Raw genomic sequence first — 11,863 nt, 5'->3', positions numbered from 1 at the left:
TTTTTAAAGCTTTATACCCAAAATCAGCACTTTTGAAACAGGAAGTGAAATAGAGGGATATGAGGCATGGCTAAAATGGGTGATCTGTTTGGTATTTTTAGCAAAACACTTCATAGACATGTTTTTTATATATTTTTATATAACTGAGACCTAGCTATTGCCTAAAAATAGCAAGATAAGTGCACTTTAAGTCAGGTTTATTTGTCAAACTGTGGCTTTGAACTATAGGTCCCTCCTGATCTCTCACTGATCTAATAATCATAATATAGGATAATGGGATAGAACCTGACGTGGTGAATCAGACCTAACTCTAACCCTTTTTGTGAGCGCAGGAAGGCAAAACAGAAAACTATTGAAAAAGCCCAATTACCTCAGACAGAGAGTTCAGAGCCTTATTATGACAACTTGCATATAGGGTAGGATTTAGGATCTGAGTTTACGACTTCAAGGGAGTCAGAAGTTGAGTAGCAGGATTTAATGAGATGGTTGACACAAGGTTCAAAGTTCAGTCAGAAATGCAATGTGATGCGTGTTCTGGACGTAGATTTTATATTGATAACCAGTGGCCAATAAACAGTAGGAATTTGCTTGCTACAGCAGGTGATCAGGGCCAATGGTTATTACTTCTGTCTTAACTGATACGTCACTTCCCATAAATGAAACTTATCGTTTGTCAGAGCTGCAGTGGAGACACGTCTCTGGATTTTCTGTCTGAAGGAAGATTAAACTGAGTTTGTCAGTTCTTTCTCAGCACTTTACTCAAATACTGGTGAGTACAGCTGATCATATTTACTGAGTTTAAACAACCAGGATTAACACAAAACGTACAGCTATAAACAAACAGGAAGTTACATCAGTTGAAGTAACTTTTCAGTTGAGTTAAAAAATACCTACAAAGTTATTTTGAATGCAGTAATCATACTTTATTCGTTATACAGATTTGACTTTGACTTGAAATATGTGTGTAACAAAATATTTAAATGAGGCCCTATAATATGCTTTTGGGGGTTTTCTCTTTCCTGTAGTGTGTCATATCGGTTTGTGTGCATGTAAATGGTCTGCTAAGGTTAAAGTCCCTGTGTTCCCTCCAGAGGGAGTTTCTCTCCCACACAACCCCCCCCCCCCCGCTGCCTGTAACTCCTCCATTGGACGTGTTTGTTTAATTCCTGAACATAGTGACATCACCATGTAAGACTTGCGCCTCTATTGGCTAGAGCTCCAACACATTGGCTAAGGGGCGGGACATCTCTAATCGGTTGGCTAATCACAACAGAGTCGGCCAGCTAACCAATCAGAGCAGACTGAGCTCTGGTTTCCGACAGAGGGTGAAAAGAGGTGCTGCAGCACAGGCAGTATGAGAAAGATAAAGAGCTTTTTGAACATTAAAGCATGGAGACATGTCGCAGAGGCATAAAATACAATTATAAAACGTTAAAATACACATAATATGTCTTTAATAATACTTTGATTTTTGTGTTCTCAGACATGTCTTCTGTCAGCTGTCTGCTATCGGAAGAGCAGTTTCGGTGCGCCATTTGTCTGGATGTGTTCAGGGATCCAGTCAGCACACCATGTGGACACAACTTCTGCAAAACCTGCATCACTGCACACTGGGATAATAATAACAGATGTCCCCTGTGTAATGAGGGTTTTAAAAAAAGACCTTTTTTGAGGGTCAACACTTTGTTCTCTGAGATGGTTGGTGAGTTCAGACAGTCGGCTCAACAGAAAGCCAACCGCAAACGGTCACAGCAACAATCGTTCAAACCAGTAAATGTTCCCTGTGACTTTTGCACTGGTACCAAACTGAAGGCCCTGAAGTCCTGCCTGGTGTGTCTGGCCTCCTACTGTGAGACTCACCTGGAGCCTCATTTAAATGTGTCCGGTCTGAAAAGACATCAGCTGATCGACCCTGTGGAGAACCTGGAAGACAGGATGTGTCCGAAGCACGATAAACCTCTGGAGCTGTTCTGTAAGACCGACCAGACATTTGTCTGTCTGCACTGTTCTGCTTTAGACCACAAGATGCATGAGTTCGTTCCTCTGAAATATGAATGTGAAGACAAGAAGGTTGAACTGGTGAAGACAGAAGCTAAAATTCAGGAGATGATCCAGAAGAGACGAGTAAAGATTGAGGCGATCAGACACTCAGTAAAGTGTAGTACAGAAAATGCGCACATGGAGCTATCAGAAGGTGTTCAGGTCTTCACTTCTCTGATCAAGTTTCTTGAGAGAGGCCTGAATGAGCTCTACAAAACAATAGGAGAGAAGATGACAACAACACAGAAACAGGCTGAAGGCCTCATCAAAGAGCTGGAACAGGAAATATCCGATCTGAAGAAGAGAAACACTGACGTGGGGCAGGTCACACGCTCAGAAGACCACCTCCATGTCCTCAGAAGCTTCCCGTTACTGAAAGCTGTTCCACCCACAAAGGACTGGACAAAGATCAACGTCCATGTATCTTCATATGAGAAAACTGTGGAGGGGGCCTTGATCCAGCTGGAGGAGACCCTTAATAAAGAGATGAAGAAGCTGCTCGGTGAGGCTGAGCTGAAGAGGGTCCAGAAGTACGCAGTGGATGTGACTCTTGATCCTTATACAGCACACCCTGAACTCATCCTGTCTCCTGATAGGAAACAAGTGAGTCTTGGTAATGTAAAGAAGAATCTCCCAGACAACCCAGAGAGATTTTCTCATTATAATTTTGTTTTGGGAAGGCAGAGTTTCTCTTCAAGCAGATTTTACTCCGAGGTTCATGTTCAAGGGAAGCCTAAATGGAATATAGGAGTGGCCAGAGAGTCGATCAACAGGAAGGGAGAGTTCACTGGACTGTTTAAAAAATAGCATCATTTCCTTTCAGAAAAAGTGTGATTTCTAGTTTGAATTATCCAAACAAACAACCTTGTAAAAAAAGTCGTTTTAAATATTTTACCTCACTTATTATTGACCTTTGTCTCTATGGAGGTAAAAAAATAAAGGCCCATTTCTTTAGTCTTAATATTTGGAGAAAATAATACAGGATTTTTACAACAAACCTTGTTTATGAGCCTAATTTTAACAATATCTCAGCTCAAAGTCCAGCAGGAGTCTACCACTAAGCTTAAACCCAACCACATTTTTTTACCGGTTCAAAAGTTAATAGTCACTCCTGTCTCAAAATCTTAGGGAATTTAAATCAGTTTGATTTAATAATTAGGATTCTTGCTCTTACTTAATTGTACATTGGTATGGCATCACAGGAAAAACAGTTTTACTTATTGCATCAGTCAATAAAAAAAAAATCTCACATTTAATATAGAGAGGTGAAGTCCCGCCCTTCTACTTCCACCCCATGGGACCTTATTTCGGAAAAATTATGTATTGAAGTCAATGGGGAGAGAAAGATTATCTTTCGATCCCGTTTTGAATTGTGCCACGAATTACACATATGATGTTTGTCAGTCTTAAAAAATCTTTTCCAAAAAAAATTATAGTTTGTCGTAAAACTGTTCAAATATAAGACTATGAAAAATACGCAACTAGAAAGACTACAAATCCCAGAGTCGCGTAAGTGATGTCATTAACGTTACACATTACACTCGTGTTACTCACCGAAACCTCCCCTTGTGTGTATGTACAGCTCTCAACATGCCCAGACTTTTAATAATTTCCGCCTCATTCTGAAAGAAAGAAGTGCAACGTGCCAACGTGACGGCCATACAAATGTGTTACTTCACAGTTTTACGACACATTTTTATTTTTTTGACTTGCAAAATTATCTTTTACATTGACAAACATCATATGTGTAATTCGTGGCACAATTCAAATGGGATCGAAAGATAATCTTTCTCTCGCCATAAGGTCCCATGGAGGCCCACCAGAAGGGGAGGGACTTCGCCTCTCTATTCAGTGGTGTTCTCAGGGGATGTTATACGGTTACTAATGGTCTTTCTCGTCAATGTCTTTGTCTGTAACAATGTGTGTTTCCTTCTAAAATAATAATTATGTTGCTCGGGTATGAAAAGAAATTGAAACAGAAAGGAGTGACATCTGGTGGTGATCATTTATAAAGGTTGCTGTTTACATGATGCTTGGATAATAACTGTGTGTGTGTGTGTGTGTGTGTGTGTGTGTGTGTGTGTGTGTGTGTGTGTGTGTGTGTGTGTGTGTGTGGTGTGTGTGGTGCGTGCGTGCGTGCGTGCGTGCGTGCGTGCGTGCGTGCGTGCGTGCGTGCGTGCGTGCGTGCGTGTGTGTGTGTGTGTGTGTAGCCGCCTCCTGCAGAAGGTTTCTATGGCCTTCGCCTGAAGCAGAGGAAGAAGGAGCTGCAGTCAAAGATTGACGACATCGCTAAAGAGCTGCAAAAGGCGCAGGACCAATGGTGACAACATCACTATCATCCACTGCATGTTGTTTACTGTGATCAGATGATATTGTTTTGGGCAGCATAGATTGTTGATGAATCACAATTCATTAGTTTTAATTTGCCCTTATTTTGTTTGAGTTTTTCATCTTTAAGCAAACATTTAAATACTTTCTTTAGTGGTCACCTCAGTTAGTTAGTTTGAAGCTTTTGGATTTACTTTAAAGGGGGGGGGGGGGGCTATTAGGTCTTTGGGGGTTGTCTCTTTCCTTTAGTGTGTTATAGGTTTTTTTTGCATGTAAATGGTCTGCAAAGGCTGAAATACAGAAAACAGTGATGTATTTTGTGGACAAAAGTGTGCTCCTAATTTGGAAACACCCTTTCCTCTTCCCCTGTATGACAAAGCCAGGTCCATAAACAAATGGTTTTCCCAGTTTGGTGTGGGAGAACTTAACTGGTCCACGTAAAGCCTTGACCTCCAACATATTTGGTATTCATTATAATTGCGAACCAGGCCTTGTCGCCCATCATCAGTACCTCACCTCACTTCTATCATAGAGCTGTAAAAAGTCTCCCTTCAGCAAGTCTCCTAGCTTTAAAAAATGCATCCATCCTGTTTTTTCATAATGTATGCTACACAGGAGAGAAACTTTTTTAATGAGTGTTCACATTTCCAAAATAATAACACTTTTCCTCCGCATTTTGCCCTCAGTGAGGATCTGAAGAAAATGTTACAATCCAACACGTTCTAATAACATGTTCTAATAACTGATGTTCTTAAAACACAATCAAAATATTCATGCAGGACAAGTTCTTCCCTTAGAGGCTGCTATCGCTACAGTGGCTAAACTGATATTTGCCATTCAAACTGCATTGAAAACATACATCTCACTTCATTCATTTGCATTTTGAATTGAGAATGATAACTCTTACCATTTTATATAAATAACATAGAGCACTGGTAATGACCCTGCTGTTCCCCCATGTTTCCAATCGTTATGCTAAGCTAAGCTAGCCCAGCTGCTGGATGTAGCTTTATACTTACTTAACAGATATTGGAGAGCGGTATCAGTCTTTTCATCTAACTCTAAGCAGGAAAGCAAATCAAATAATTTCTCAAGATATTGAAAAGAAAATGTTAATGTCAATGTTTAGATATACCGAATACAATTCCTTGATTTTTGTTCTTGGACATTTCCAGGGGTGCAGCAGCTCAACAGCCTCAGAATATCTTAGAGTTTGATGACGTAGAAACTCCTGATGGCCAGTGCACGGCTCTGTACACTTTTCAAGGTAAGTGGTCATATTCATCCACTTCACTCGCTCATAAATGGATTTCATCTCAGGCTTTTAAACATGTCTTCATTGTGTGTGTGCAGACAACAGCGAAGGCACCACTTCCCTTACCGAGGATGAGCTGAGGAGTACAATGGAGGAGGAGATAGTATACGGATGGAAGCGAGTACAGTGTAAACAAGATCGTAAAAAAAAGGCAGCGGCTGCCAAACAAAAACCATAGAATTAAAGTAAAATACTTTAACTGAAATAAAGTGCAAAAGCAATTAATAAACAGGAATTGTCTTTAAAGATTTTACAGGAAAAAACTGTAATGTTACAGATGTTTCCTCTCTTTTCAAAATCCATTGTCTTAAAATGTTACATTCAAATACCTTCAATAAAGTTCTGATGAGAAAAACTGTTTTTTTTACATTTTTTTTTTTTTTGATTTGTATGATCAAACACTAAAATAAATACAGAACCTAAAATTCTACAGGGAGAATACTATTATTTTACAACTTTTCTCTAACATTTTCCAATCAAACACATTCAATAAAATGACAGCACAAAATGTTCTGTAGGAAACAATTACTCTGAAAACTTAAAATATACAAATATTTGTAGAATTATAGTACACCTAATGAATACAGCATTTCATATTTAAACATCATACTTATAAACAGTAGAAACAGAAAGTAAGTTTATTTTTTTAAGATTACTTTGAAACATTCTCAACTGAAAATAACAGAAATTACAAAATGGCGACATATGTTCATGTTGTCAATTTGAAGGAGCAGTGTGCAGGATTTAGTGTGTCTAACAATGGGGATGTAAGTTCCAACCAATGGATAACTTGTTCACTCACCCTCCTATCCCAAGTTTGTAGGAGAATGTATATTGGCTGCAAAAAACTTGAGGCCCAATCATGTTTTCTCTGTCCATTCTGCGCTATTGGCAGAGCATGGCAGAGCAACCTAGAGGACAAAAAGATAACAATTAGTAAACCATAATGATGGATGTTATATCAGCAGCTGCCAATAGACCATCCGGATCAGATAACACACACACACACACACACACACACACACACACACACACACACACACACACACACACACACACACACACACACACACACACACACACACACACACACACACACACAACACACACACACACACACACACACACACACACACACACACACATAGAGCTTGTGATGAAAAGCAAGTTTTGAGTCGGAGGTGAATACAAAGTCATTCATGATCATTTTGAGGTTTTCTCTAAATCTTTTATCTCAGCCGGTGACGTGTCTGGCGAGATGAGAGCGAGTGATTAGGAAGCTTGTTATCGAGGCTGATTGCAATATAACAAAGTCCCTGTCTCTACTCGCTGCTGCAGGGGAGGCCGTCTCTAAACTCTGACCGTCTGATCTTTATAAACTTCAGCTCTTTTAAATCCAAACTTTTGAATGTAAAGCTGAACTCTTTTGTCACAGCATTGAGTGATAACTTTTGTAACATATTCAGCATCATAGTAGCATGACGCTACTTTTCTTTATGGCTTTCCCACTGCCATCTCTAATATCCTGCTGCCTCTTTTTGTAACACCGGCCCTCTGCTTAAACCTCTCTCCTGACGGGATAATGGGAGTTTTTCTTTTTATATTTTTGATGTTTTATGAAAAGTTATTTATCATTTGTTTTATGAGCTTTCTATTTAAACTGTGTGTCATAAAAAGTTAGGTTTTGTCTTACTGTTAAAACTGTGGATTATTTTTTAGTTTACCTTGCTTTGGCCACTAGATATCAGCCTTACATCACACATAGAGAGAAGAGTTTGTGAAAGGCGTTTACAGACTGCACACAAGACTACTTCCTGGTATGATTGAGCAACAACTACAGAAAAAGGCAAACATAAGAATGAGAGGAAACGGCTAAACATTGCAGGGAAAACAGTGAGCTCGACTTTGCACTGAGCTGAAGAGCACTGTGGGTTTTTTCTGAATCTAAGATATATATTTCTTTGAGACAACCGTCCTAGTGGCTTTAAGAAAATATGTAAAAAGTATTTCTAAATGTTAAACCTATCTTGTGCCAGATGTCTGTAACTTTAAACCTGACTAACCCTGAAGGAGAAACACAGAGCTGCTCTAAGAGGAGGAGCAACACTGGAGGGAGGAGAGCTGTAACGTCACTTCCCATAAATGAAACTTATCGTTTGTCAGAGCTGCAGTGGAGACACGTCTCTGGATTTTCTGTCTGAAGGAAGATTACACTGAGTTTGTCAGTTCTTTCTCAGCACTTTACTCAAATATGGGTGAGTACAGCTGATAATATTTACTGAGTTTAAACAACCAGGATTAACACAAAATGTACAGCTATAAACAAACAGGAAGTTACATCAGTTGAAGTAACTTTTCAGTTGTGTTAAAAATACCTACAAAGTTATCTTTAATGTAGTAATCATACTTTATTCGTTATACAGATTTGACTTTGACTTGAAATATGTGTGTAACAAAATATTTAAATGAGGCCCTATAATATGCTTTTGGGGTTTTCTCTTTCCTGTAGTGTGTCATATCGGTTTGTGTGCATGTAAATGGTCTGCTAAGGTTAAAGTCCCTGTGTTCCCTCCAGAGGGAGTTTCTCTCCCACACACTCCCCCACTGCCTGAAACGCCTCCATTGGACTTATTTGTTTAATTCCTGAACATAGTGACATCACCATGTAAGACTTGCGCCTCTATTGGCTAGAGCTCCAACACATTGGCTAAGGGGCGGGACATCTCTAATCGGTTGACTAATCACAACAGAGTTGGCCAGCTAACCAATCAGAGCAGACTGAGCTCTGGTTTCCGACAGAGGGTGAAAAGAGGTGCTGCAGCACGGCAGTGTGAGAAAGATAAAGAGCTTTTTGAACATTAAAGCATGGAGACATGTCACAGTGGAGACACTAAATACAATTATAAAACGTTAAAATTCGCATAATATGTCTTCTTTAATAATACTTTGACTTTTGTGTTCTCAGACATGTCTTCTGTCAGCTGCCTGCTATCCGAAGAGCAGTTTCGGTGCGCCATCTGTATGGATGTGTTCAGGGATCCAGTCAGCACACCATGTGGACACAACTTCTGCAAAACCTGCATCACTGCACACTGGAAAATTAATTACAGATGTCCCTTGTGTAATGAGGGTTTTAAAAAAATACCTTTGTTGAGGGTCAACACTTTGTTATCTGAGATGGTTGGTGAGTTCAGACAGTCGGCTCAACAGAAAGCCAACCGCAAACGGTCACAGCAACAATCGTTCAAACCAGTAAATGTTCCCTGTGACTTTTGCACTGGAACCAAACTGAAGGCCCTGAAGTCCTGCCTGGCGTGTCTGGCCTCCTACTGTGAGACTCACCTGGAGCCTCATTTCAATGTGTCAGGTCTGAAAAGACATCAGCTGATCGACCCTGTGGAGAACCTGGAAGACAGGATGTGTCCAAAGCACGATAAACCTCTGGAGCTGTTCTGTAAGACCGACCAGACATTTGTCTGTCTGCACTGTTCTGCTTTAGACCACAAGATGCATGAGTTTGTTCCTCTGAAAGATGAATATGAAGACAAGAAAGTTGAGCTGGTGAAGACAGAGGCTAAAATTCAGGAGATGATCCAGAAAAGACGAGTAAAGATTGAGGCGATCAGACACTCAGTAAAGTGTAGTACAGAAAATGCGCAAATGGAGTTATCAGAAGGTGTTCAGGTCTTCACTTCTCTGAACAAGTTTCTTGACAGTGGCCTGAAAGAGCTCAGTCGAACACTAGGAGAGAAGGTGACAACAACACAGAAACAGGCTGAAGGCCTCATCAAAGAGCTGGAACAGGAAATATCTGATCTGAAGAAGAGAAACACTGACGTGGGGCAGGTCACACGCTCAGAAGACCACCTCCATGTCCTCAGAAGCTTCCCATTACTGAAAGCCGTACCACCCACAAAGGACTGGACAAAGGTCAACGTCCATGTATCTTCATATGAGAAAACTGTGGAGGGGGCCTTGATCCAGCTGGAGGAGACCCTTAATAAAGAGATGAAGAAGCTGCTCGGTGAGGCTGAGCTGAAGAGGGTCCAGAAGTACGCAGTGGATGTGACTCTTGATCCTGATACAGCACACCCTGAACTCATCCTGTCTGATGGTGGAAAACGAGTGAGTCTTGGTGATGTAAAGAAGAATCTCCCAGACAACCCAGAGAGATTTTCTCATTATAATTTTGTTTTGGGAGGGCAGAGTTTCTCTTCAGGCAGATTTTACTCCGAGGTTCATGTTCAAGGGAAGCCTAAATGGAATATAGGAGTGGCCAGAGAGTCGATCAACAGGAAGGGAGAGTTCAACATGAGGCCTCAGGACGGTTACTGGACTATATGTTTGAGAAATGGAAATGAGTACAAAGCTCTTGATGCTCCGTCAGTCCTTCTCTCTCTGAAGTCTCGGCCTCAGAAGGTGGGGGTGTTTGTGGATTATGAGGAGGGTCTGGTCTCCTTTTATGACGTATATACTGCAGCTCTGATCTACTCCTTCACTGGCTGCTGCTTCAACGGGAAAATCTACCTAATATTAAGTCCCTGTAATAATGATGGAGGCAATAATGCTGCCCCTCTGATCATCGTCAGACGTACTGTCAATCAAACCGCTTGATTTTTGAGATCAGCATGTTGAGCAATGCAAATAAAGCATTGCCAACATTATGATAACATACAGTGTACATATATATTTACACATAAACATGCCAAACAAAATGTGCATACTAAAACAGGCATAGCGGTCAACACTGGTATGCCAATGTATTATAGAAAAAGAAAGAAAAAGTGCTTGACGAAAGAATACATGAAATTAGTAACCATCCGGATCAGACGGATCAGACAAAACACACACACACCCACCCCCCCCCCCCCCCCACACCACACACACACACACACACACACACACACACACACACACACACACACACACACACACACACACACACACACACACACACACACACACACACACACACACACACACACACACACACACACACACACACACACACACACACACACACACACACACACACACACACACCACACACACTAGATGTGTTTTCCCCTCCTTATGTGCCCATCCCCCCATGTGAATCACACCTGGCACACACAAACACACACACAGAACAATTTGATACATTTCCCGCTCTTATGTGCCCATCCCCCCACATGGATCACACCTGGCACACGCAATACATGTTCAGTGTCTATTCTTTGTATATTTACTGCAGTTTTCATGTATACCAGTAGTCTGATACAATATTTACAGTTTGAAAGGGTGTTAAATGACATTTGGTGATGATTAATGGTTTTTGTGTTAATGTAATAGCAGTTAAAACAGGACCGGTCAAATTTCGGGGGAAAACGAAGACAATAGGAGGGTTAAATGACAAGATTTAGAAGTCATTAATCGAAATACATATTCAGTTGAAATGTTATCTTAATTTGATTTATCATTTATCATTTGTGTTCTAAACTTAAATATTTTGTCTTCATATTTGGTTAGAAAATTAACAAACAAAAAAAAGGTTACTTTTAAAAAAGGTGCTTTTGTTTGACTTCTTGAAGAGAAAGAGTATTTGATCAGTGGTTTTTATTATGCCGAACAATGTAGTGATAATTAACATCGATTTATTGCTGGACTAGGGATGCAATTGTTCTGTATATTTCAGTTTGCCTTTAAGATCTTACTTATTTGAGTTGTACATTATTTGAGTGTGGGTATAATCGATGCCAGTTCATCTATAAAGATGTTGATACGGACAAAGTATTTGTTTAACTTTTATAAAGTTCTTTGTCAACCAACCATATTACAGCAGGTCAGGGTCTGAACCTAAATATATCAATAATTGTTTAGTAAATTAGAAGATTTTTGCTCAAGAACTTAAAAAAAAAAAAAGTTAAAATCTGCAATAATTGAAAGGGTTTCTTAACAGGTCTACAGACAGTTTTAACTAGTGGACATTGTCCTGCACTTGGTCTTCCTCTTCATTCATAAAAGACAAACGTTGATTTATTAAGTCTATGTTAATGAATGAAAACATATTTTGTGATGAATTAAACTAATCTGTTGTACAGTATTACTCAAGTAAAATCTTGTGCATGAGAAGAAACTTTTTGTCAGAGTGTTTTATTTTGAAACTTGTCGGTATTCACAGGTTGGATTTATTTCCCTCCT

The 11,863-nt window shown here is 39.9% G+C and overlaps 1 protein-coding gene across 3 annotated transcripts; it reads left to right on the top strand.

Moving 5' to 3' along the window:
* The first annotated feature begins 662 nt into the window (after positions 1 to 662).
* LOC117481754 (E3 ubiquitin-protein ligase TRIM39-like) lies at positions 663 to 10,542 on the top strand. Of its 3 annotated transcripts, XR_004555803.1 has the most exons (4): positions 663 to 769; positions 4,251 to 4,360; positions 5,544 to 5,635; positions 5,722 to 5,948. XR_004555803.1 is itself a non-coding variant. In XM_034129640.1 (3 exons), exons 2-3 carry the CDS (start codon positions 1,486 to 1,488, stop codon positions 10,295 to 10,297), a joined length of 1,647 nt encoding a protein of 548 aa, XP_033985531.1. In that variant the 5' UTR covers positions 663 to 769; positions 1,484 to 1,485; the 3' UTR covers positions 10,298 to 10,542. The 3 variants fall into 3 exon arrangements, 2 of the variants coding, with proteins under 2 accessions (XP_033985531.1, XP_033985529.1); XM_034129640.1 differs by lacking the exons at positions 4,251 to 4,360; positions 5,544 to 5,635; positions 5,722 to 5,948 and adding exons at positions 1,484 to 2,813; positions 9,979 to 10,542; XM_034129638.1 differs by lacking the exons at positions 663 to 769; positions 4,251 to 4,360; positions 5,544 to 5,635; positions 5,722 to 5,948 and adding exons at positions 7,732 to 7,938; positions 8,649 to 10,542.
* The last annotated feature ends 1,321 nt before the right edge of the window (positions 10,543 to 11,863 follow it).

The sequence above is a fragment of the Trematomus bernacchii genome, unplaced genomic scaffold, assembly GCF_902827165.1.
Source record: "Trematomus bernacchii unplaced genomic scaffold, fTreBer1.1, whole genome shotgun sequence".
Classification (NCBI taxonomy): Eukaryota; Metazoa; Chordata; class Actinopteri; order Perciformes; family Nototheniidae; genus Trematomus; species Trematomus bernacchii.
Note: the sequence above shows the minus strand (reverse complement) of the source record. Positions and strands in the feature narration are given on the sequence as shown.